Raw genomic sequence first — 26,899 nt, forward strand, 5'->3', positions numbered from 1 at the left:
TATATTTCCACTCCGACGAGGGCCGCTCACTTCTGAAAAAGGTTCCGTGTGGGACGGTTCCATGACCCCCCCCCCCCCCGCCTCCCTCCTCCCGCCTCCCTCCTCCCGCCTTCCCCCGGCCGCGTCGTGAGGGCCGAGTACGGAAGCCTAGAAGGCCCCGCCCACTCCGCCGGGGCCCCGCCCCGCCTCGCCGCCCGCGACGCGCGGCTCCACCGCCCGGCGACGCCGCCGCCGCCGGCCGGCTCCTCCTCCTCTCCGCCCCGCCGGCCGCGGGCGCGGGGCACGTCAGCGCTGCCAGCGTGGAAACCGCTGCGGGGCGAGGCGGGGCGGAAGTAACGTCCGGGACGGCCGGGCCACCCGCGGACTCGGCCGCTCCCCTCAGCCATGGACGCGTCCCTAAACCAGGTCGGTACCCCGGGGGTGAGGGCCGGCGCCGCGGCCCCCCTCCTCCGCCGACCCCCTTCCCTCGGCCTCCGGGCCGACTGTTTACCCGCGAGCTGCCATTGTGACCCGCCGGGGTGGGGTGGGGGGGAGCGGCCGCCTCGCCCGGGCCTGGTCGCGTCACGGCGGGGGGGGGGGCCCGGGGAGGTCGCGGCGAGGCCGGGCCCGGGTCCTGCCGCGCGCGCGCGCGGGCACGCGGGCTCCGGAGCGAGCGGTGACAGGCGCTTCAACCCCGCGGGCCCCGGAAGCTGCTGGAACGGAAGAAAGTCTCACCCGCGAAGCTCGGACGTGTGCGCCGCGGCTTGCAAGTTAGGAAGAAAACGGTTAAACTTTGTTAGCGTGGATAAGGTTCATCTGGAGGCCCTGGGGCGGGGGGGGGGGGGCGAGTGAAGATAAAATTTCAGCCTCGGGATCTGAACCTGGGGGTCGGGGTGCAGGACTCGGAGCTGCGTGTTTAAGGAGAACCCCCTCCCCCCACCGCACACACACACACACACACACACACACGTACACACGTGTGACTCCAGGGCCGGGAGCTGGCGAGCACCCGGCGGGAAGCTCTGGGGTCAAGAAGGGGTGGGGCGCCTCCCCTCCCCACCCCACCCCCAGTCGTTGGTGAATTGAGTTTCCTGGATCGCCACGGCTCGGCGACTTCTTGGCTCTCCCTATCCGCCTCGCAGGAGGGACTTAGGTGTCCACCCCCAAATCCGGTGGCACCAGCAGCGCGACCCTGGCCTCCCCTCGGAGCGAGGGGGGGGATGAGGTGGGGAAGGGAGGTGGGGGATGTAATCTGGCTGGCTGCTCTGGCGTGGAAATGGGCTCTCCTTGTCCCCGATTGAGGCCCCCCCCCCCCCCCGTCTAGAACAGGTGTTTTACTGGGGTTTCTTCACGGATCATGCCTGTGGTGCCTAATATCCTGCCCTCTTCTCCGTGCCAGCTTGAGATTCGGCAAGTCCAGTTTGGTGCAAACTCAGTTCTTCCTACGTGAGGGCGGGGTGGGGGGGTAGAGGGACAGGGAGGAGGAGAATCAGCAGCAGATGATGTGGATTTGTTCACTGTGTGGCCGGAGAGTTGAAGGCAGTCGCGGTGGAAATTGAGCCAGACACATGGTGGTTTATCTTCTTGGGCATTTGGTATAAACTGGGCAAAACATTTAACTGAAATAGGAAAAGATAATGTATGTTGGTTTTCCCTCTAGTCTTCTGATTAGTGCAGTGTCTACGTTTTGGTACTTAGCATTTTATGTAGGATCGATGATTTTCAACCATAGGGAAATTTTGTTCCTCAAGGAGACATTTGGCCAATCTGGAGGTTTGTTAGGTTGCCACAGAGGGCAGAGAGGTGTTGGGAAATATTGCACAGCAGGTCCCCCAACCTCCTAACATCTTTAAAATGTCTAGAAGATCCCAGTTGCAAAACCCACCTACACTACACAGGGAGACTCTTGTTTGAAAAACAAGCAAACAAAACAGCTGAAGCTGAGAAACTGGTTAAGATCAGGTTTATGACACCAGTTATTGAATACAAATGATTTATAAAAGTGTCCCTTCATGGGCTGGGAAGGTGGCTCAGTGGTAGATCACTTGCCTTGCATGCCTGAGGCCCTGGGTTGGATTCCTCAGCACCACATAAGCAAAAAGAAAAAAGCCAGAAGTGGTGCTGTGACTCAAGTGGTAGAGCACTAGCCTTGAGCTGAAGAGCTGAGGGACAGCGCACAGGCCCAGAGTTCAGGCCCCATGACCGGAACCCCCCCCCTCCAAAAAAAAGTGTCCTTTCAGTGTTGTTTCTAATTTCATAAGAGGTAGGGGTGGGCTTTGTGTTGTTCAGTTAAAAACCTAAGAGAACTGGGGTGATCATTCTTCCAAGAATAGTTCTGTATAGGAAAATATGCAAAACAGAGTGGGTAGACATCCTTCTTTAAATGTTACTTTCCTGACATTTGACTAGTAGATTACAGTGGTTGTTCCTTAAATTCTAATTGATAATAAAGGATCCTAAACCTTTTAAATGAAGATCTGAAAAGGTACTGTAACTCTTAAATGCTTAAGGCTGGAGCAGTCACAAAAACTGCAGTGAACTTTCGGGAATTCAGAACACATGGACTGAAAGTCTCTGCTTTAGGCCACTGTGAAAATTGTGAATGTGCCTTTTTTTTTTTTTTTTTTAAGGCTAGGGCTCTTATTTTTATATTCCATGCAGTCATAGAGAACCTTATAGGGTTGCTATGATATGTGTTTGGATGATTGTATTCTGAAAATAACTTGAGTCAAAGCAAAACATTGGATTGTATCATGATGAATAGGCTACGACACTGGGCAAAGTTCTACATTGCTGGTATAAATTTGAGAGCTATTTGAGTAGTTCTGAATGATCCCATTTAAACTGATCATGCATAATTGATGTGGCTACAGAAACCACAATGTTATTTGATAGTTGTCCTCTAAAATTTCAACATCTCTTCAAGATGTAATATGTGTTCGTCATTTAATAGACTCACTCTTCGCCTTTCCTTTGGTCCAAACATAATGCTGTTCCTTTTTCTTTTTGGGGGGGGGGGTCCGGTCGTGGGGCCTGAACACTGGGCCTGGGCGCTGTCCCTCAGCTCTTCAGCTCAAGGCTAGCGCTCTAGCGCTTGAGCCACAGCACCACTTCCGGCTTTTTTCTTTTTGCTTATGTGGCGCTGAGGAATCAAACCCAGGGCCTCAAAAAAAAAAAAAAAAAAAGCAGCTAGGTTAATTAAGGGGACAAGGAATTCAAACTAGCGGAGTAAAAAAATAGGTGTTTGAGCCCCTTAATACTATACTAGGAGACTGCTGGGGAATAGTCTCATAAATTCAAGTACAAAATGCCACAAAGTAATTGCGGATGGCCTTATTTACCTCTTAGATGCCTACACCTTTCACTAAAACTTGCTATTTTAAAGTTTTTTCGGTTACTTAAAATTCTTACTCTTCCTGTGTATTGTATTTAGGCAGGGTCTACTCTTATTTTTTGTTTTGATTTTTTTGGGCACTTGGGGATTGAACTCAGAGCCTTGCACTTGCTAGGCAAGCATTCTATCGCTTGAACCATGCCCCCAGCCTGAAATGTGTTTTGTGTTTACTTTCATTCCATCCTTGAGCACACCGAGAGCTGAGGGTTTCAGCTTCACACTCCTGACATTGGCCAGATGACTGGCTCTCATGGAGGAGGTGAGGCACAGTTCTGTGCATTGAAGCACTTAACAGCATGCCTGACCTTCCATCCATCCCATCCTCCATGCCAGCAACACTGGCATTGCCCCAGATGGAGGCAATTGCCTCCTGGGCGTGGGAGGAATTGGGAATTGTCTCTGTTTGGAAATTACTTAGAGAATCTAGAGCTGCACTGTACAATTCAAGAGACACTAGCAATATTTACTGACTTAAATCTAGATTAATTGTGATTAAATAACACTTGCAATTCTTTTTTTTTTTTTTTTTTTTTAGTTGGTCGTGGGGCTTGAACTCTGGGCCTGCGCGCTGTCCCTTAGCTCTTCAGCTCAAGGCGAGCGCTTTACCGCTTGAGCCACAGCACCACTTCCAGTTTTTCTGTGTATATGGTGCTGAGGAATCGAACCCATGGCCTCATGCATGCAAGGCAAGCACTCTACCACTGAGCCACCTTCCCAGCCCGCAATTCATTTTCTTATTCAAACTAGCAATCTTCCAAGTGTGGAAAAGCTGCATGTGGCTTGTGACTGCCCTACTGGTCAAGACAGGTCTAGATTATTTCCATCACCAGAAATAGTTCTGCTGGACAGCTGTGGAGTTTAATTTGCTCACAGCATCTAATTCTTACCCCACCCCCCCAACAATGCAGCTTTCACTCTGCTTTTGATTTAAACACTACTCACACCTGATTTTGGAAAGTCCTTTATCACCATATTGAAAAGCCTGATGTTTTTAAGGAGGAAGAACAACAGGAGTGGAACTTCCTGATGATTACTTAGCAATGAGGACTGCAGAACTGCTCTCCCTGCTTTAAAAGGCAGTTTTGAACCCTGTTAGCCCAGCCTGAAATGATGGGTTTCTGTGTGTGCTTTGCAGAGCTGCTCATACATGGAATGGGAGGACTCCTGTGTGGAGCTGATGGCTGTGATTGTAGCTTTCAGTTAAAGCTGGTCTTTGCCTCATCATGAAGTGAGGGGTTTTCATACTGGTTGGGTGAGGAGGACTGCACTAGGGATTACCTAGTGCTAAGCGGCAAAGAGGTCTGATGGGACTTGCCATGCTACAAAGTTTCTGCTCCTAAAAATGTTTGGCCTAGGTGATTACTCAAAATTTGGGGCAGTGGTCGGTAGCAAAGCTACTGTTGTGTTCTAAGAGTTCCAGTTATAAATATCAGGAGTTTCTGAAGTTTAGTATAAACTGGCTTTACCTACAAGCAGAAACCAGTTTTGATTTATATGGTTTTTTTATTTTTATTTTTTGTCAAAGGCCAACTAAAGACAAAACCTAGTGCTGAGTGCTGCACAATACACAAGGTGAATAGATGTGATTCCCCTTGGGGTTATGGGCTGCTAAAGAGAATACATATTTAGACAAATACTATGTGGCAAGGAGGGGTAAAGGGTAGCATAGGAGCTCCTATGGTAGTTCACACTTGTAACCCTAGCTATTCAGAGGCTAAGAATAAAATAGGAGGATCACAGTTCCAGGCCAACCTGGGCAAAAAGTATGCAAGACCACTTCTCAACCAATAGCTAGGCATGGTGGTGTGTGCCCGTCATCCCCAGCTCCAAGGGGAACGTGAACTCGGAAGATGACGATCTAGGTGCAGACCTGGGCAGAAAGTGAAACTCCTAACTCAAAATGACCACTGCAAAACAAGACTGTAAGTCAGAAGTAGAATACCTATCCAATAAGTGCAAGGCCCTGAGTTCAAACCCCCAAACCTCAAAAAAACAAAAAACCTAGCATAGAAGTGGGAAACAAGCAGGGAGTCCATGGAGTGGGTGACCAGTAAAGATTTTGTAGAAGAGATTTTTTTTTTCTCTTTCTTTTGCTTGTTGAAACAGTGCCTTGCTGTGAGGCTGGCCTCAGACTCGGTACTCCTGCCTCAGCCTCTTGCTTGCTGGAATCACAAGTGTTTCCCATCACACCTGGCCTGGAAGAGATTCTTAAGAGAAAATATGTGACTCAGAATTATGCTTTTCTAGAGTTTGCCTTAATTGTAAAAGTAATGTAGAGTTTTACTTTACATTGTAATTGTGTCTCATAATGTTGCTATTAGAATATAAATCAAGAGGGGCTGGGAAGGTGGCTCAGCGGTAGAGTGCTTGCCTCCCATGCATGAGGCCCTGGGTTCGATTCCTCAGCACCAAATAAACAGAAAAAAGCCAGAAGTGGCTCTGTGACTCAAGTGGTAGAGCACTAACTTTGAGCTGAAGAGCTTAAAAGAGCCTGGACAGCATCCAGGCCTAGAGTTCAAGCCCCACGACCGACAAAAAGAAATAAATAATAAAATAAATACATATATACATATATAAATCAAGAGACAGAAAAGCCCATTACATCCTGGGAAGTTAAATCACGTATCTAGCTGAAGTTCCTTCTCTTCTAAGCAGCATTCAAGGACCATGACATAAAAGTATTTCATAGGACTGGGAAGGTGCCTTAGTGGTAGAGTGCTTGCTTAGCATGCATGAAGCCCTGGGTTCAGTTCCTCACTGCTATATAAGCAGAAAAAACTGGAAGTGGTGTTGTGGCTCAAGTGGTAGAGTGCTAGCCTTGAGCAGACGCAGCTCTGGGACAGTGCAAGCCCCAGGACTGGCACAAAGAAAAAAAATTATTTTGGTTTAATTTGCTAATAGAATTTCTGGGTTTTGCTTTGCTGCAAATGTTACTTTTCATTTAGGTGGCAATGCATTCTGAGTTAGAAATGACTGAGAGAAGGGTAAGATTTTCATATAATCCTTTTCCAGTTGCAGAAAACCAGAAACATCAAAGCAAAGCTTTCACCCTGAAGTTGCTAACAGTTGAATGAATATTGGCACCTTTGCACAGCTCAACCTTAAAAGTCTCAAGACACACAGAAGGGCTGGGAAGGTGGCTCAGTGGTAGAGCGCTTGCCTTGCATGTCTGAGGCCCTGGGTTCCATTCCTCACCACCACATAAGTAGAAAAAGCCGGAAGTGGTGCTGTGGCTCAAGTGGTAGAGTGCTAGCCTTGAGCTGAAGAGCTGAGGGACAGTGCCCAGGCCCAGAGTTCAGGCCCCATGACCAGACCAAAAAAAAAAAAAAAAAGTAAAGAATAATATATTCTTTTTTTTCTTTTAAAAATTATTTTTAATTAGCATTAAGGTTCATTGTGACATTTCCAACATGCATACTGTGGAGCAGGTCAAACTCACTCGCACAAGCATAATAGTTATATTTCTGATTTGTCCTTTGGTAAATTCTAGGAACACTTTAAAGTAGATTTTCTGAGGAAGTTATGCTATTTAGTTGCTATGGCATGCTTTAAACAATTTAATTTTTTTCTAGAATAAATATGTGGTTCCAGATAAACTAGAAATACTTAGAAGTTTGCCTGTTATACGTCTTTTCCTGCGTGGGGGGGGGGGTAAGATGGGGAGGGGGTATTTAGAAGTGCTTGCTCATGGTCTAATGGAAAAGTGAATGGATTCTAGAAGCAATGGCTTTTAGGAAGGTGTTTTTTTGAACTTGGATCTCTAGTGTTTCCAACCTGCTTCTAGGACAAGTGATGGAAGCCTTTCCCTCCACGTAGCACACTGCGAGTGAGATTTGACATCTGCTAGGAGTTTCCCTGCCTACCCTCCTACCCAGTACCCTACTCAGGGACTACTGAGTGTCAAATGAGGGTCCTCTTTTGCTCTTTGATGCCTCTTCTGTGGGAATTTGCAAGGTTAGATTCTAATTATCACATGGAATACAAAAGCTTTCCTATCAGGGAAGGAGGGATAGGTGGAGGAAAAATAGGAGAAAAGGTGAATCCCATGCGGTATGTAATAGAAGTGTCCTGTAGGGAATTTAACATGACTTCCTGGGGGCTGGGAAGGTGGCTCAGTGGTAGAGCACTTGCCTTGCATGCCTGAGGCCCTGGGTTCGATTCCTCAGTACCACATAAGCAAAAAGAAAAAAGCCGGAAGTGGCGCTGTGGCTCAAGTGGTAGAGTGCTAGCCTTGAGCTGAAGAGCTAAGGGACAGCGCCCGGGCCCAGAGTTCAGGCCCCACGACCGGACCCAAAAAAAAAAAAAAAAAAAAGTTGACTTCCTAACTGTGGACAGACCTGTCTCTGACACTTGAAAGTACAAAACCCAATTTACTTGCCTAGCAATAAATGTTTATTTGGATATTTTAAAAAATTTTCCTATCAACTGGGAAGATCAGGCTTTAATGAACCAGTTTTTATCGAATATCTTCATTTCCCACACACACTCAACATATCCTCCATTGGAGTTAAAAAAAGAAGCCTTTCAGCAAACACCTAAACCTTAGAAGATGGAGGGAGGCAAAAAGTACCTGGTTCTTTTTTTGTTTTTTTCTCTTCCCAGTCCTGGGCTTGAACTCAGGGCCTGGGCACTGTCTTGAAGCTTCTCTTGCTCAAGGCTAGCACTCTGAGCCACAGCACCACTTCTGACTTTTTTCTGTTTATGTGGTACTGAGGAATTGAAGCTTCATGCATGCCAGGCAAGCAAGCACTGTACCCCTAAGCCATATTTCCAGCCCAGGTACCTGGTTCTTAATTAAAAACTGTTGAAATAAAGATATAAACATTGAGAGTCCAACAAAGTTAAGCAAGCGAGTTTTGTAAGTTATCAGCCTGGAGAACTCCTGTCCTGTGTTACCATCGACCCATAGGAGCTACAGTGTTCTGGGGCGGCCATTGCTGTGCTGCTCTCCTGCTGCTTCTCAGATGCAGTGGACATGGAGTGTTTGGGGTACTTGTTTCATGCTGGGCAGCAGGGGTTGTTTTCACCTAGAAGGAAAATAACATAAAATGTAAGTGGAGAAGCAAGTGGTTATCACTGTCCAGGACTGACCTTGTTTGGAGAGCTGTGAGGACAAGGTAGTCAGTATATCAGAAACAGCAATTTGGGACTTTACCCATTGAAGAAAGTAGTGAATTTTGTACCTCTAAGAACTACAGTGGAAACTGGGCGCTGAGATCTGAGAATTGCAGTTCAAAGCCCAGATGGGGCAGGAAAGTCCATGAGACTCTTACTCCAGTTAACCACCAGAAAACCAGAAGTGGTGTGACTGAAAATAGCAGAGTGCTAGCCTTGAACCAAAGAGCTCAGGGACCAGGCTCAGGCCCTGAGTTCTAACCCTGCAACTGAACAACAACAACAAAGAATTAGCTTGGAAACAGTTCTCACAGTACCCAGCTCTTGTGTCCAATCTGAGCATTCCTTCCCTGAAAGTGCACTTCATTGCATACTAAGTCTTACGGCACTGGAGGTTGATTCCATGCCCTTGATCTATACCCCAAACTCCTATACTTCTGTTATTGATGAATGTTATGATTTATGTAGGTTGTGTGTGTGTGTGTGCCAGTCCTAGGGCATGAACTCAAAGCCTGGGCACTGAGCTTTTGTGCTGAAGGTTAGTGCTCTATCAATTGAGCCAGGCCTTTTGGTGTTAATTGGATATAGGAGTCTCTCAGACTTTCCTGACTGGGCTGGCTTTGAATTGTGATCCTCAGATCTCAGCCTCCTGAATAGTACCAGTGAGTTATGGGCAGCCAGCTTTTATGTGTTTGTTTGTTTTAAATTAAGTTTTAGGCTTTCTTTCCCCTTGTACCTCCTTCTAGAAGCTGCTTTTCTAGAAACTGCTTTTCTTGAAAGATTTAGTGCTTTTACAGTCCTGGGAACTGAACCCAGAGCCTTGCATATGCTAAGCAGCCCAAGCTCTGTATTTCTCATACTGCAGTGATTCACAAACCTTCTCTGTGAATTTTGCCACTAGTATACTGCCTACTCTATCGTTAGCTTAATACTTTCTCCCCCCACCCCCTTCAGTCGTGGGGCTGAGTGCTGCCCCTCAGCTCTTCAACTCAAGGCTAGCTAGTACTCTACCACTTGAGCCACAGTGCCCCTTCCAGCTGTGGTGCTGAGGCATCTAACCCAGGGCCTCATGCATGCGAGGTAAGCATTCTACCACTGAGCCACCTTCCTAACCCCTTAAGATTTTCTTTTAAGAATGACTTTAAGGGGTCGGGAAGGTGGCTTAGTGGTTGAGTGCTTGCTTAGCATGCATAAAGCCCTGGGTTCAATTCCTCAGTACCACATAAACAGAAAAAGCCATTAGTGGCACTGTGGCTCAAGTAGTAGAGTATTAGCCTTGAGCAAAAGACGCTCAGAGACAGTGCCCAGGCCCTGAGTTCAAGCCCCAGGACTAGCTAAAATAAAATTGCAAATTGCTCTCTGACTTCCTTTACCACCTTACCTTGCAATCCTTCTGATAGTGGCAGGGTATTTTGCTATCCCATACTGGCTGACAGTGATGAAAATCATGCAGTATAAAATGAATTTTTAAATGCCCTACAGGGATGAAGAGTAGGCTTGTTTTACCAAATGAAGTGTCTTTTAAAATCTCTTGTCTGTGACAATGAGTATACGATTGAATGGTTCTCTTTAGGAGCCTTGAAATTGAGTTACGTCCTACCATGCATCCGTTATATGTACCTGTAGCAGAATACTGAATCCACTTAGTTATACACAGAATCAACTAGCTGAAATGTCATTTATGCCTAATGAGTATTACTGCTTCCGAATTCTCAGCAGTAATTATTAGTTTTGTGATTAGAAAACATGTATGTGGTCAGGTGTGGTGGTGCACGCCTGTAATCCCAGCACTCAAGAGGCAGTGGTCAAGAGGGTCTGGACTTTGGGGCCATCCTGGGCTACATTACCCCTGTCTCAGAGAAAAGAATGAAACCTGTGTAGGCATTTGCGGGTTCATACTTTATAGATACTTTGTTGTAGGATTTTATTTCTGAAGGGTCTGATTGCTACAAGCCTTTTTAAGGCTTAAGTTACATCTCTGCCTAGAGAAGCCATTTAAAGCACCCCGTTCTGTATATTGTGATGGCTCTGCTTCCTCAGTGAGAAAAGGAACGGAAAGGAAGCCGGCCAAATGCCAACTGGCTTCAGGCGGTGTAGGGGCCGGGTTGGAAGCTATTGAGTGAGTGCTCTGTGATAAAGGGACCTTTTCTCGGAATTGTTTCTAGAAGGCCCTACAGAAACATATTCACAGGTGGAATAGGAAGTCTGTGGGGGCCACCCGGGAATTGTCAGGTGCTGAGCATCGAGCACCAAGCACCAAGGCGGGCGCTGCCAGCCATGGACTGCTCCAAACTCTAGTGTGCTGTCTTTTTTGTTTGTTTTAAACCAGAACATTTATTGTATGGCCAATCTTTTAAATTCTCAAGATGAACCGACGCTGCAGCAGCTGCTCTCTTGGGTTTAGGTGTTGTTCCTTCACAGAATCCATGCCTGAATCTGCGATAGACAATTTTTCGGTGCCTCATCCCACCTGCCCCGGTAGTATTGGTAGTAGTTCGTCTCTTAGCCTTGGCACTCCAGTTACACTTTCTCTTGCGTTTTGCAGGCTAGCCACATTTGGTACATGTCACCTTCTGAAGGTGGCAGGCCTTGGAACCGCAGCAGCAGCACAACGTGTGCGTCTTATTGCGATGCTTTCCAAAGGATGACGTTCCCTTCGTCATCTTGACCAAAGAGTAGTGTGTTGTTTTTATTCCACTCAGAGCTTGCTCAGAGCCCCCTGTGGAAATGGAATGAGGAATGAGGTTTAAGAACCGAAGTAAACATCTCCGTTAAGGGCAGGGTAACGGTACATCCGGGTTTGCCCAGGACCATCCCAGTTTATACCTTTGGTTCTGGGTTAATTATTACACTAGTGCCCCTTTGGTTCTTAAAAGTGTCCTGGGGTAGATGAGAGCTTTATGGTTATCCAGTTAAGACTGTTGTACAATGAAAATTTCCCTGAAGGGAGACACTTTGGTGGGGTGTTTTTTGTTGTTTTTGTTTTGTTGGCCATGGGGCTTAAACTCAGGGCCTTGGCACTGTCCCCAAGCTTTTTCATTCAAGGCTAGTACTCTACCAATTTGAGCCACAGCACCAACTTCTGGTTTTCTGATGGTTAGTTGGAGATAGAGTCTCACTGACTTTCCTGCCTGGGCTAGCTTTGAACCATGATCCTCAGATCTCAGCCCCTTTCTCCCGCTTCTCCCCCCCCCCTTCCCTGCCCCCCCCCCCCCCCCCAGTAGCTAGGATTACAGGTGTGAGCCACCAGCACCTGGCTCATTTGTTTGTTTGCTTTACCTTGTGAAAATATTACTCACCCAAAGGTAACTTTAACATTCAGCCTGAGTTCTAATTGTGATTTTTTTTTTTGAATACAGAGCTTTCTGAGTATGTTGCTTCATTTGCTTCCTTAATAAATTTGAGAATCAAATTTATGCCTAATGTTAAGAGTACTGGTTCCATAGTGATAATTAGGAAGTGAGGCCTATGAGGAGATTCGTGAGCATAATGTCTGTATTATAGTGTAAGTGTTAATGCTAATATGTCTGCCTAAGTACTTACTCTGCAACAGACCCTGTGCTTGGTACTAAAGGATAGAAATTAGTGATCTTTCTAAGAAGCTGACATAGAAGATCATGTCACCATCCACATAGTGAACCAGAGGTACTGTGGTACAGTTCAACTCTTCATTCATCCACGTTTGTGTCTGGCTGTTGCCGTGTTGTTGTGCGGTAACAGTAATCATAAAGCCACCTTGCCTGACACGGTGACAGGTATTGAGGACGTGAATGGGAAGAGTCAGCAGTGGCTTCCCTTGCAGATGCTTGTGTAGGCATGGCTTTTACTTTTAAGCAATGAATTGATAAACACAACTTATTTTAGAATTTATCTTGCAACTGGATAGCACTTCATATTTTAGATCATTCAGTTACTGCAACAAGCATGTGTGCTGTGAGGGTCAGCATTTATGCACGTTTGAATTACTCAAATTTACCTGCAAATGCTCCTTTCCCTTCCTGTCCACTCCTGCCTTTGGCTTACCCCCATAAAAGTATTGGACTGAGAACAATGAAGACTCCACCAGTGTAGTCCATGAGCAGGATTCGGATGGAGGATGATGAGGCTGCGTGTGATTCTAGTGTTTATCAATCATGTTGCTCATGCAATTTGGGTTCCCTGCTTGGTAAGAGAAACGCAGTGAAACCTGCTTTCACAATGTATTTGGGGAACTCTCTGTGCTAGAAAGAGCATCTGTAACCCAGTTCTCAGTAAAGGGTGTAAGGATTCAGGTGGATAGACAGCAGTTGCCTATTCGAATGGCTAATATGCTCTGTCCCATAGCCCCATGAATGCAACCATTTTTGTCAGGCATCAAGTCCAGATTTGGGGTTCTAAAAACAAAACAACAACCACCACCAAAAATAGGTGTCAGTGTCCTTAGAATATGAAGATGTGAAAGTGGTTTTCCCCATGAAGGATTCTTGGAAATACTGAATTGTAATTGAGTTGGTAGCTGGAGACAACTAAAAACCAGAGGTGTTCAGACTAGCAGTTTGAGGTTCCTTTTTTACTTGATAGTTGGGCTGTGTGGCGCATGCCTGTCATTTTGAGGAGAAGGAAGACTTTTTTCTATTACACTCTTTTGTAGCTCTTTTTGTTTTATACTTTTGTACTATTAGACACTTTTATATTTAGTATTTTGTAATCAGTGTAGAAGTGGACTTGGATTTGAGTTTTTGGTGAATTATGTTGTCCAAGTAATAGAGGAGTGTCCAAATTTGCTTTATTTTGGATTGTTTTCCAGATAGCAGACCCTACCTTAGCTGAAATGGGGAAAAACTTGAAAGAGGCGATGAAGATGCTGGAGAACAGTCAGAGGTGAGTGTGTGGGGCAGAAGCCACCCTGCTCAACGTGTCCAGCCTGCTGTGAGACTGGTGGCTCTGGTGTCCCTCTTTCAGGGACACCTCTAGACTCCAGCATGTCACACATAGCTTCTACTGAGGTGAAAATTGGTGTTTGTCTTGGGTTGAAGGAACTTTATAATTAGAGGATTTTGAAATGAGGGGAAGAACTTTGAAGTTTCAGTTCTGTCTGTAAAGAGTCTTATATAACACTGATTTGAATCTGTAAATAGTTCTTACTACAGATTCAGGTCATATTGAGTATCTAACCAAAAGTGGGTTGAAATGGTTTTGTCATGTTCTTTTTCTGAAACTCGATCCAAAACGGAGGCTGGAATGACGTGATCAATGCGTTTCAAATCCTACACCAGTCACTCAGAGGTTCTAGGTCAGCTTGGCATGCTCACATGTTAGTAGTTTGACATGATAAAGTCAGTGACCCGTTTTTCTCCTCTTCCATTAGAAGACCAGAGGAGGAGAGTGGAAGGAAGCCGGCACCGGAAGACATCCCAGGACCACTCCAGGGCAGGCAAGTGGCAACGGAGATCAGTTACGGTGAAACCTTTTCTAATCCAAGACTTGCTACTGCTTGTTTACAAATTTAGTTTAATGAGAACAAATAAAATTTACACAGTGCAATGTTCAACAGAACATTGGAAAACTGAAATGCCATTGGGTGGTTGATTAATATGACTTAATATGACCCCACCACTCCAAAGCCATACACAAATTTGTGTTTATAACTGAAATATCACGCGTAATTCATCCTTGGACTTTAGGATCTTCTCAGTAGCCTGAGCTTTATTTTGACAGAAATTTCAATTAGATAAGACTTGTCATCTTTATAATATAGTAGATCAAAGTAAGATGTCAGCTGTAGTCATTGATTGTCAACTAAAGCAAATTAAGTCTGTGGTTTGAACTAACAGAGAACAGTAAGTAGCTGGCTACAGGTTTTGCAGGATGCTAGCAGTTAATCTGAAGCTAAAATCCCACCCTAAGTCAAACTTATTTTCTCTTTTATAACCAGGAAACTGCACGTAGGTCAATAGTACAACTCCCTTAAATTGTTCTTTGACCTAGATAGAAATTGTATAAAGTTGCAAAAGAAAAGTATGGAGGAAGTATCCTGGTGTACCAGGAAACATCCTATCTAAAATACCCAGATGCTAAGACCTTAAGATACTCCTCCCACTTAGCATGAACCAGGCTGTCTCCATATGAAGTGTTTCTACAACTCAGTATAGGAAGCAAATCTTGTAAGACTCCTTATCGCAGGCCTGGAGGGACACAGGGTGGTAAAATTTGTTTGTTTTTTGCCATTGCACAGCAGTTCCCCTAGAAGAGACACTCCCAGGAACATCTGAAACTCAGAATGGCAGCACATTTTTCACCCTTACAATGCTGAGTCCCTAGTATTTGAGTCTGGTGATATGTTGATTGCATCTTCAATCGGCCTCTAAAGGCTTAACAAGTTTGGATAGCTAGCTCAAAGTCACAAGGCCAGCAGCAAAATGTGCCTTGACTTCCCTTCCCTACCCCAGTCCCACACTGTGTGAGGGCCAGAGCTGCTCTCACTGGAAGGTCAATGCCTTAAGGAATGGGTTTTGAGCATTGTTCTGACAGTGATGCTCTGTTTGAAGATGAAAATTTTCTTAGTCATGTTCTGATCCATAGATACTGCTTTTACATTGCACATGTCACAAGTTATGTTACCAGTGACCATTCTTACCTTGTTAGCCATTCATATTCTTCTAAGCAGGAGGAAGCTTGTGCAATGAGCAACTAGAAGCATGTCGTAGATGGAAGTATATGTAGGTAAAGCATATTACAGCTTTCCCAGCTTGGGGAAGAGCTGGTAAGAAATGTTTTCATTACCTGTCTAAAGCTATTAGTCCAAGCAGACAAGACTCCTCCATGGAGGAAAACAGATATGCCAGCAGCCTTAGAACGTTCTCACTGCCTTTGTGACCTTCTAGCATCTTAAGAGGTCTTTTGAGTCTTCTAACATGATTATTAAATATTCTCTGTTCAAATGAACTGGCATAGACATATTCTAGAGCAAAATGTGAAATTAAAAAAAATTTCATATTTAGGTAGAGTTAATTAATCATAAATAAGGCTAAATTCTGATTTGAGAGTTGATTTTTTGTTCAAGTATAAACTATATATGAAAACACATTTCTTCCCCCTTGTAGTCAGCTCATTGCCCAAAGAAAGGAAAACTTTCACAAGTGCACTAGTTGGTGATGGGAGTGGGGTTGCGTGCTCTCTTCAGCAGGCTGTTGACTTTCTGTTCTGCAGTGGACAGGACATGGTGAGCATCCTGCAGTTAGTGCAGAATCTGATGCACGGAGACGAAGGCGAGGAGCCCCTGAGCACACGGTAATGGAGAGGGCCAGCATGAGCCACCAGGCCTGGTCTGACCACTTCATCCTTAATCTGTTCTCTGTAGTTCCTTTTTTTCCCCCGGCAGTGCTAGAAATGGAACCCAGGGCTTTGATCATGGTAGAACCACTTAGTAATCTCCAGCCTCCCCTCTCTAGTTCTTGAGGCTGGAATTTAATTGTTAAAATATTGAAAAGAAAATTACTTTCAAGTAGTTTGGGCATATTCTGTACAAAGAAAGATAATAACATTCTTTTTTTTTTTTTTTTTTGGTCAGCCATGGGGCTTCAACTCAGGGCCTGAGCACTGTGTTCTTTTGCTCAAGGCTAGTGCTCTTTGAACCAGTGCTCTACTTCCAGTTTCCTAGTGGTTAATTGGAGATAAGAGTCTCATAGACTTTCCTGCCCAGACTGGCTTCAAACTCTGATCCTCAGATATAGCCTCCTGATTTACTAGGATTATAGGCCTGGGCTATCAGCACCTAGCTCTGCTGATAGGATTCTATATTTTATTTTATTTACCTGTTTATTTTTGTTGGTGTGGGGCTTGAACTCTGGGCCTGGGCACTGTCCCTCAGCTCTTCTGTTCAAGGCTAGCACTCTACCCACAATGCCACTTCCGGCTTTTTCTGCTTATGTGGTGCTGAGGACTCAAACCCAGGGCCTTATGTATGCAAGGCAAGCACTCTACCAACTGAGCCACCTTCCCAGCCCCAGGATTCTATTTTTTAAATATATTTTTCTCCTGACATTTTCAGTGTTTAATATGCATTGAATTTCTGAGTTTATATGAATTAATGCCTTATGAAAATTTGCATGGATTTCAAGTCTAACAAATTTCTATGGAACACTATAGCTCCTTTTATATTATTTGATTCTATTTTCTTAATGTAACAAATTTTAATGAACAGAGTCCAGAGTATTGGAGAACAAGGTCACATGGCTTTGCTGGGTCACAGTCTTGGAGCTTATATATCAACTCTGGACAAAGAAAAGCTGAGAAAACTAACAACTAGGATACTTTCCGATACCACCTTGTGGCTGTGCAGAATTTTCAGGTAAAGACATATGATGACATTCTACCTTCTGGTAAGATATTTGCCTCACTTGAAGGTTGCTTAAGCTCTTTGTGCGACTTGATCTTTGTGTATTAAGAGGGGAGATGGGCCGGGCGCCAGTGGCTCACACCTGTAATCCTGACTACTCAGGAGACTGAGATCTGATGGTCATGGTTCAAAGCCAGCCCAGGCAGGAAAGTCCATGAGCCTCTTATCTCCAATAAACCACTCAGAAAACCAGAAGTGGCACTGTGGCTCAAGTGGTGCTAGCCTTGAGCTGAAGAGCTAAGGGACAACATTCAGGCCCAGAGTTCAAGCCCCATGCCCAACAACAACAAAAAAGAGGGAAGATGGTTACTATCTGCTTCATGGTGTTATGGGGACCAAGTGAGATCCTGCGTCAATATAGGTAAGAACTGAGTGTAAAGGCACTGAAATGTTTGCTAGAGTCAGCCCCTTTTTGGGGGAAAGGAGGGTCTTGAACTCAGCGCCCAGGCTCTGTCCTGAGCCTCTCTGCACAAGGCTAGTACTCTACACTTGAGCCACAGTGCCACTTCCTGCTTTTCCTGAGTAGTTTATTGGAGATAAGAGTCTCATGGACTTTTCTGCCTGGGCTAGCTTTGAACCCCAATCCTCAATACTCAGCCTCCTGAGTAGCTAGGATTACTGGCCTGAGCCACTGGTGCCTGACACCCACACTTATTTTTAAGTGTTTGTTTTCCAAGTTTTGCACATTCATACAAGATAGAGCAATGATCTAGATCAAATACCTTCAATCATCTTCCTCAGTCTCTAGGAGACTGAGTAAAAGGTCTCAAGAAAATTATAATAAAAGCAAGACTTGCTGGGTGCCAGTGTCCCACACCTGTAATCCTGGCTGCTCAGGAGACTGAGATGTGAGGATCACAGTTTGAAGCCTGTTTGAGCAGGGAAGTCTATGACACTCTTTATCTTTAATTAACCTGCAAAAAGCTGAAGTGGAGTTGTAAGCTAAGGGACAGTAGCCAATCCCTGAGTTCAAGTCTCAGTACCAGCATTTTTTTTTTTTTTTTGGGTCCAGTCGTGGGGCCTGAACTCTGGGTCTGGGCGCTGTCCCTCAGCTCTTCAGCTTAAGGCTAGCGCTCTACCACTTGAGCCACAGCGCCACTTCTGGCTTTTTTCTTTTTGCTTATGTGGTGCTGGGGAATCGAACCCAGGGCCTCATGCATGCAAGGCAAGCGCTCTACCACTGAGCCACCTTCCCAGCCCCTGCCAGCACTTTTTTAAAAAGAAAAGGATTTATTTTGAAGGTTTTAGGGCTGACACTGCCAACAGCCATACCTGCATCACCCATTCCTTCCTTGGTGTGGATTCTACTTTTGTATCTGGGACTCCAGGTGTTTGTTTCCTAGTTTCTGCTTTCTAGGGTTGAATGTGAGTGTCATGTCCTTACCTGTCTTCATTATAAAGTCTGCTGGAGTGAGTGGCCAGCCAGCCCACTGAGTTGAGTGCGCCTCACACCCCAATCCTCCCTGCCTACTCTAGGAGATAGTTCCTCATTGAGAAGAGAATTGCTCTCATGTCTAACATTGGGATATAGTGGTCAGAACTAGCTAGAAGCAAGAGTACATTGATTTATGGGATCTCTTGATAGGTATGAAAATGGCTGTGCCTATTTCCATGAAGAAGAAAGAGAAGGACTCGCCAAGATCTGCAGGCTTGCCATTCATTCTCGATACGAAGACTTCGTCGTGGATGGATTCAATGTGTTATACAATAAAAAGCCTGTTATATACCTTAGTGCTGCTGCTAGACCTGGCCTGGGCCAATACCTTTGTAATCAGGTAATATGATACAAACAGTGTTCAAATGTGGTTTGGCTTTGCTTTTGTGTTCTAGCTGTGGCTAGAACCTAGGACCTCACCCGTGCTAGGCAAGCATTCTGTCACTGACTTCCAGCCCCAGTGTTTTGTCCTGGGCTTGAACTCTGGGCCTGGGCGCTGTCCCTCAGCTCTTTAGCTCAAGGCTAACTCTTTACCACTTCAGCCACAATGCCACTTCCAGTTTTCTGAGTGGTTTCTTATTGGAGATAAGAAAGCCAGCCCTGCTTGGGCTGCCTTTGAACCATGATCCTCAGATCTCAGCCTCCTGAGTAGCTAGGGTTACAGGCATGAGCCACTAGCGCCCGGCCTGTCCTGAACCCTTTGAAACATATCTATGCATTTCTCTAGCTCTAGAGAGCTCTAGCTCTGTAGTTTAAAGAAAGATGGTGCACTTGTCTGTCTCCTGTTTTGTAAGAGAGTATCATATATATATGGGGGGGGCAGGGAGAGAAAATATATTAGTATTACATATATTATTGAATTTGGAATTATTGTATTTCTAATTGCCCAGAGGCCATCATAGGAAACATTTTGCTTTCTTTCCATACTTGAATCAGGCTGTGTAGTTTTTTTATATGGGTGTGTTCACTGACTGTTTACTTTTTTGTTGTTTTGATTATTGGTTGTGGGGCTTGAACTTGGCCTGGGCGCTGTCCCTGAGCTCTTCAGCTCAAGGCAAGCACTCTACCACTTGAGCCACAGTACCACTTCTGGTTTTCTGGTGGTTAATTGGAGGTAAGAGTCTCATGGATTTTCCTGCCCAGGCTGGCTTTGAACCATGATCCTCAGATCTCAGCTTCTTGAGTAGCTAGGATTATAGGCGTGAGCCACTGGCGTCCAGCTTACTTTTCATTCTTTTCTGAGCAGGTTCTTGCTTTTTCCTGGGCTCACTTTGGACCATGAGCCTCCTGTTTACACTTCCTCCTATGTAGCTAGGGTGGCAAGTGTGCCCTACTTTTTTTTTTTTGGTCAGTCATAGGGCTTGAGCTCAGGGTTTGGACGCTGTCTCTGAGCTATTTTGCTGAAGGATAATCCTCTACCACTTTGAGCTACAGTGTTACTTCTGGTTTTTTGGTAGTTAATTGGTGATGAGTCTCACAGACATTCCTTCCTGGGCTGGCTTTGAACCACAGTCCTCAGATCACAGCTTCCAGAGTAGCTAGGTTTACAGGTGTGAGCCACTGGCACCCAGCCCTACTAATTTTTTATTGGTTCAGATGAGGATCTCATGAACTTTTTGCCTAAGCTTGATTTGAACCATGATTCTCCCAATTTCAGTCTCCTTAGTAGCTATGAACTTTTGTAATTTGAACTCAGGGCCTTACTCTTCTCAGCTGGACTATGTCTACTTCTTGAAGTATGTCTCTAGCCCTGCGCTTCGCTGGTTATCTTTTCTACCTGGGCTAGCCTCAAACTACCATCTTTAGATCTCAGTCTCAGCCCCTGGTAGTCTCAGCCCCTGGTAGTCTCAGCCCCTGGTAAAAACTTGTGTATTCCTCCAAGAAGAGAAAATGTAATAAAGTATTAAATTTTTGGTCTTAACTACTCTTGTTTCTGAAATCGTACAAACAGTCTATTGTAACTGTTAACAGTTCCTAAACTTAGAAACTCATGTATTCAGAAGCTAAAAAGGAAGAACATAAAATTAATTTGCCTTGCTTTCCATTCATTACCCTTTGTTTCTCAGTACATGATTTCTATAAAGAAGGCACTGCTGTTCTCTAAATGCCTCTGGTGGTGATGTTTACCACTGTGTTTGGAGGAAGAACCCTGTTACCCAGAAATGCCCAGTGCTCAGTAGTTTCTTTGTTTGCAAACGTCTTTTTTTTTTAGTGTACTTTAGACTGTTCCAAAGATAGTTACTTGACTCATTTACGATTGCTTTTACGTTATGTGTCTGTGTTCAGGGGTAACCCTGTGTGCTGAGCCACCTCCTCTTCCCTCATTTAGAAAATTTTACATTGTCTCCTCTTACAAACTATTTAAATTCACATTTTTTGTCAGGGGGTGGGGCTTAGCATTCCTGTGTACTTCAGTCCTATTTATAAATGTTCCAGGGAGACAAGGGGGTAAATGATTTTCTTGTGTTTTTCTTTGAGTCAGGGACTTGTTACATACCCCAGGCTGTCTTTGAACTCAAGGTCTTCCTGCCTCAGCCTCCTGAGTGCTGGGATTATACATGTGTGCTACCATGCTTGACTGAGATTTTTTTCTTTTAATAGTACTGGGGTTTGAACTCAGAGCTTTGTTTGAGCTTGTCATGCAGACTCTCTACCGTGCCCTTCCTGCTTTTCACATAAGGTTTCATATTTGTGCCTGTGTAGAGCTTGGAATCACTTCTACCTCTGCTTCCTGTCATTGAGATGCTGTGGCTTGTCTGTCACATTCATAAGTGAGTGGGAACAAAGGTCTTCTAAAACCATGTGTTTCGTCTTGCAGCTCGGCTTGCCCTTCCCCTGCTTGTGCCGTGTGCCCTGCAACACTATGTTTGGATCACAGCATCAGATGGTAAGTTGCCCTTTGGTTTATATGATAAGATGGAGCTGCATTTCAAGTGTGTCTTTCAACTAAACTTCTGTTTGCTAACCTCCAGGTAGTTAGTAGTAGCTTATTTATTACTTCAATCTTTCCTTTGTGTAATGTGTATTGCTGCATTGTGTCCAGGAAGGTTGGCCAGTATAGGTCAGGACCCCCAGGGTCTTTTTTTGGGTCAGTACTGGGATTTGAACTCAGGTCCTTGCAGCTGCTAGACAGACAGGTGTAGTACCACTTAAGCCACATCCTTAGCTTGCTCTTAAAGGATCTTTTATTTATTTTGGTGCTACTGGGGTTTGAGTAGCAGTGAAACAGCTTTGCACTGGCTAGGCAGATGTTCTCCTGAGCCATCTGTCCAGCCCTTTTTACTCTGGTTAGGATAGGATAGGATCTTGGTTTTTGCCCTGGTGGGCCTGCACTACAATCCTCCTAGTTATACTTCCTGCTGTATAGCTGTGTTGTGTTGAGATGGGCTGGCATGGAACTGTAGTTCTTCTGCTCTCACATAGCTAGGATAACAGGCACATGCCACCACAGCTGGTTGAGATGGGGTCTTGCAAATATTTTGCTTGGGTGGCCTTGAACCATGATCCAGAGTACCTCCAGAGTAGCTAGGATTACAGGAGGAGCCACTCTATTCTAAAAAATCTTGTAACCACTTTATCACGTTCTTTGAAGTGTTTTTGGTGCTAGAAATTAAGCACTGGACCTGATGCATACTAAGTACACACTTTACCCAACTCTGTTGCCTGTCTTAAGTAGAAATATGGTAGCTCAGATCAGTGCCAAAACTTCCTTCTAAAGCCTATGGTTGAAGTTGTCACTGCGGGGGCGTGTCCAGGTCTTTGTATCTTGCTGCATAGCTCATGCTGGCTGCTTACTCAGGGTCCTTGGCACCCTGTATGGGAATGGGTAGGTTATGAAAATGGGATCCTTCTTTGCATATTGGTGTTAAGTTCAGTTATCTTAGACATGCAGGTGATAAACCTCTTAGGCTAGTAGGAAGAGGATCGATTTTAGGATTCTGCCTTTCTTTTGCAACGTGGCTCAACTTTTAACTCGGGTATACCAGTAAGTAGCTGCTCTCTCATCCATCTTTTGAGGGAGGTACAAGATTTTCTCTAAATGCATATATTTAAAAATAGAGACGTGTTGGTTCCAAATATGAGCACTTTTTGCCTCATTTTGCTGTTTTTTCTAATTAAGTTTGAAGGGAAACTATTTGGTTTTGACATCTATGATTAGAGGAAACAGAATTTATCAAGAGTCAGACTTGTTTGAGTGTTTAACTTTGAGAGTCATCTGTGATACTTTTGGAAGTCATAATTTTTCTTTTCAATCTAAAAGTGATTTTATTTTTCTAAACTTTCTGTTAGCATACAGTAGTTGAATAGGATTTCATTTCTGCACATGTATACAATGTAGCTCATAAATTCACCCCTTCTATCACTCCCCCTCGCCCCCATCCTCCCTTCTATCACTCCCCCTCGCCCCCATCCTCCCTTCTAACACTCCCCCTCGCCCCCATCCTCCCTTCTATCACTCTCCCTCGCCCCCATCCTCCCTTCTATCACTCCCCCTCGCCCCCATCCTCCCTTCTATCACTCTCCCTCGCCCCCATCCTCCCTTCTAACACAAATTTCAACAGGCTTACTGCTCTGTTTTCATACATGCAGGTAAAGTGCTTCAGCCACACCCGCCCTCCCACTGACACTCATCCCAGAAGTCGTAACTTTGCAGTGTGCACCTTTCGTGTTGGTCATCTCATATTTTTGTGGTCCTAGGATGTTGCCTTTCTGGAGAAATTGATTAAAGACGATATAGAACGTGGAAGGCTGCCCCTGCTGCTTGTGGCAAATGCTGGTATGTATCATAAAACCCAGTCTTGGACTTTGGAAATCTAGGTGAGAAACTTAGCCTGAAAAGACCAACTAACTCTTAAGGGCTGGGAAGGTGGCTCAGTGGTAGAGTGCTTGCCTTGCATGCCTGAGGCCCTGGGTTTGATTCGTCAACACTACATAAGCAGAAAAAGCCAGGAGTGGCACTGTGGCTCAAGTGGTAGAGCACTAGCCATGAACTGAAGAGCAGAGGGACAGCGCCCAGGCCCAGAGTTCAGACCCCACAACCAAAAAAAAAAAGACCAACTCTTAAAAAAATGTTTTATCTCAGTGCTGGTGGCTCATGCCTATAATTGTAGCTACTCTGGAGGCTGAGGATAGCCGTTTGAAACCAACCTGGGCAGGAAAATCTGTGAGACTCTTTCTTACCTCCAATTAATCACTGGAAAATGGGAAGTAAGGCTGTGATTCAAGCGGTAGAGCGCTAGCCAGCAGTTTAACCCCCAGGACTGGGAAAAGAAAAGAAAAGTAGTAGTAAATTATCTTTATAGGTGGCATGATTGTATATCTATCATGTCTTATGGAAACTAGAGAAAAGCTGCTGGAATGAATTAATACACTAAGAAAATGTGAGTGTACAAGAGCTTTAGAAGATGCTTAACATCAGTAGTGGTCATTAGGAAAATTCAAGTTAAGCCAGGCATGGTGGTACACACCTATAATCCCAGCTACTCAGTAAGCAGAGATAGGACGGTTCTAAGTTCCAGGCCAGCCCAAGCAAAGTTATTAAGACATTTTTTTCAGAAACAAAAATATAAAAGGGTTCGGGGCCTGGCTCAAGTGGCAAAACACTGGCCTAGCATGCATGAAATCCTAGATTCAATTCCCAGTGGAGTTTAGCCAGGGGTGATGGTGTAGTACCTACCTGTAATTCTAGCACCAACAGAGGCATGCATGAAGATTGAGAGTTTGAGGCTAGCCTAGACTACACTGAGAGACTGTCTCCAACTAAAAAGAAAAAGGAAAGAGAAACATCATTTGAAAGCACAGGCTGCGGGTGTAGCTCAGGGGTGGGGCAGTTGACGCCAGTCCTCAGCATCCCATGAAAAAGCAGTGAGATGACGTTAAAGTTTAAAAAAAAAGTGCCAAATGCTGGTGAGCTGTTGTGTGACTGGTGGGGACACCAAGCAGTACAGCCACGCGAGAGGACAGCTTGGCGCTTCCTTACAAGACTTCCATATTTACCACCGCGCCACCCCTCAGTCCCATTACTTGGTATTTACCAAAGAGAATTGAAAATGTCCCTCCATACCAAGAACTCATAAGTGTTCAGGTGTCCATTGGCTGGTGCGGACCTGCTGTGGAGACTAAGCAGGGACAGGCATGTCCACTGGGAAGAATTACGGAAGCCAGACACAGAAAGGTCTGTGATCTGTGCTTCCATGGACAAACTGTACTGAGTGACAGAACAGGCTCGGGCTGTGGGGCTGCACGGAGCTGAGGGGCCGCCGTGGGGACAAGGACGCTTCCAGGAAGTAGAGAACTACACGTCCTGAACCACACGTGTATGCCAGTGGGTTTTGTTGCATATGAATTGCACTTTAATAAAGCAGTTCATTTCACAAAATATTTAAATACAACAGGAAAACTACTACTTCCTGCCTGATTTCTTGTATGTTTAAAAGAAACAGATCTACCCATGTTTAGTCACTTGATAGACTCAGGGATTTTTTTTTTTTTTTTTTTTTTTTTTTTTTGGCTTATAACATTTGCTCCTTTGAATAGCTTTTCTTGTTTGGGTTATCATAGGAACAGCTGCAGTTGGACACACAGACAAGATTGGGCGATTGAGAGAGCTCTGTGAGCAGTATGGCATATGGCTTCACGTGGAAGGGTAGGTAGAGGCGAGGTCCCGAGGAAGAGGGGACATCAGCCCCACTGTAGCGACAGTCATCCCCGAAGGTTCTTAGAGCAAGGTTCACATAACTAAAAAGACCAGTGCTTAACAGGCTTCCGCAGTCATTCTGTCAACAGAATTGTCTGCTTCCATCCCAAAGCCTCAAAAAAAGTCCCAGGAGCAGTTGCCGCCAGTGTGTCCAGGCCGAGGCCTGCTATCTTGCCTCCAGAAAGACAAATGGGAGCAGTGGCTGGAGGACACAGCATAAGGGGTGCAGTGTCCCAAGCAGACAGGGACACCCTGACACATGTCCCGGTTCAAGTGAGTCTGCAAGGGTTTCTTGTCTTTGTAAAGTCCGCACCTCCTGTGGCTGGAGTGAGAGCCAATGACGGGGCTGTCACCCCACAGCCGCGCAGCTGGGCTTAAGTTTTGGACAGCACATACTTAGTGAAGAAGAAACAGTGAGTAATTAGTTCTCAGATTGGTGTTTTCTCCTCCAGGGTGAATCTGGCAACATTGGCTCTCGGTTATGTCTCCTCGTCAGTGCTGGTATGTTGTTGTAGGTGTTCACCAAATACTTCACGGCAGGGTGTGGGGAGTGGGTTTGGTGTACTCTCGTCATGTGGTGACAAGTTGTTCTCCTGTGCGTAGGCTGCAACCAAATGCCACAGCATGACGCTGACCCCGGGCCCCTGGCTGGGGCTGCCCGCTGTCCCCGCAGTGACGCTGTACAAGCACGATGACCCTGCCCTGGTGAGCTGCCTGCCTGGCTGGGGCGGGGCGGGGGCGGGGGCAGGGAGGGACCATTCACTACAGAACAGCCAGACGGAGTCTGCTTTCCTTCATTTCATTTATGACATGAATCCATACTGTCTATTTTTTTTTTGGTTTATTCATCATAGGTTTATTCCCTATGTGTGTAAAGGACTTTCAGACCAGTTTATAGCTGCATCATATTCCATCACTCAAATATCGCTCATGTTTAGTCATGGCCATTTGTGAACTTTAAGGATATTTTCAAGTTTCTATAATAGAGGTTTGAATGAATGTCTTTTTACTTTGTAAATTCTTTCTTTTTTTTTTTTTTGGTCCGGTTGTGGGGCCTGAACTCTGGGCCTGGGCGCTGTCCTTCAGCTCAAGGCTAGTGCTCTACCACTTTAGCCACAGCACCACTTCCGGCTTTTTTCTTTTTGCTTATGTGGTGCTGAGGAATCGAACCCAGGGCCTCATGCATGCAAGGCAAGAGCTCTACCACTGAGCCACCTTCCCAGCCCTGCAAATTATTTCTTAAAAATAGGTTCTCCAGGAAGTGGCGCTGTGGCTCAAGTGGTAGAGTACTAGCCTTGAGCTGAAGAGCTCAGGGACAGTGCTCAGGCCCAGAGTTAGAAGCCCCACAACCAACAAAAAATAGAAAATGAACTCCAGGAAAAATAGGTTCTCCAAAGTGAAATTCCCGGCTTGTCAAGGCTGCTAAAGCCTATAATCCAAGCTAGTTGGGAGGCAGAGATCAGAGGATCCGGGTTTGAGGCTAGCCTGGGCTAAAGCATTCATGAGACTCCACCTCCACAAGCAGCTGGGTGTGGTGTCCTGTGCCTGTTAACCCTGCTGCTGGGGAAGCACAAGTAGAAGGATCACATGCCAAGCCAGCCCGAACATAAAGCCACACTCTTCCTTGAGAACAATGCCAAAAGGGATTGGAGGCCTGGCCCAAGTGGAAGAGCATCTGCCTCACAAGCTCAAGGTCTTGAGTTCAATAGGCTTCTAATCCACATTTTCTAAGAGATTGCAATGGTTTTCTTTTTCTTTTCTTTTCTTTTCTTTTCTTTTTTTTTTTTTTTTGGTCATAGGACCTGAACTCTGTGCCTGGGTCCAGCTGTCTCTCAGCTCTTCAGCTTAAGGCTACCACTGTACCACTTGAGCCACAGTGCCACTTCTGGCTTTTTCTGCTTA

General features: G+C 45.3%; 1 protein-coding gene and 1 pseudogene across 1 annotated transcript in view; one reads left to right on the forward strand and one right to left on the reverse strand.

The window, feature by feature from the left end:
* The first annotated feature begins 224 nt into the window (after window positions 1-224).
* The window catches only part of Pdxdc1 (pyridoxal dependent decarboxylase domain containing 1), a 42,687-nt gene continuing 16,012 nt past the window's right edge, over window positions 225-26,899 (forward strand). The window contains exons 1-11 of the mRNA XM_042698161.1: window positions 225-405; window positions 13,275-13,348; window positions 13,836-13,901; window positions 15,677-15,757; window positions 16,671-16,817; window positions 18,451-18,640; window positions 21,119-21,187; window positions 22,999-23,077; window positions 24,862-24,946; window positions 25,450-25,498; window positions 25,601-25,702. Of these exons, the coding sequence (XP_042554095.1) occupies window positions 385-405; window positions 13,275-13,348; window positions 13,836-13,901; window positions 15,677-15,757; window positions 16,671-16,817; window positions 18,451-18,640; window positions 21,119-21,187; window positions 22,999-23,077; window positions 24,862-24,946; window positions 25,450-25,498; window positions 25,601-25,702 (963 nt within the window). The 5' untranslated portion in view covers window positions 225-384. The remainder of the gene's footprint in view (window positions 406-13,274; window positions 13,349-13,835; window positions 13,902-15,676; window positions 15,758-16,670; window positions 16,818-18,450; window positions 18,641-21,118; window positions 21,188-22,998; window positions 23,078-24,861; window positions 24,947-25,449; window positions 25,499-25,600; window positions 25,703-26,899) is intronic.
* On the reverse strand, window positions 10,780-11,182 carry LOC122123743 (annotated as a pseudogene).

The sequence above is a fragment of the Dipodomys spectabilis genome, unplaced genomic scaffold, assembly GCF_019054845.1.
Source record: "Dipodomys spectabilis isolate Male_0828 unplaced genomic scaffold, ASM1905484v1 ptg000231l, whole genome shotgun sequence".
Classification (NCBI taxonomy): domain Eukaryota; kingdom Metazoa; phylum Chordata; class Mammalia; order Rodentia; family Heteromyidae; genus Dipodomys; species Dipodomys spectabilis.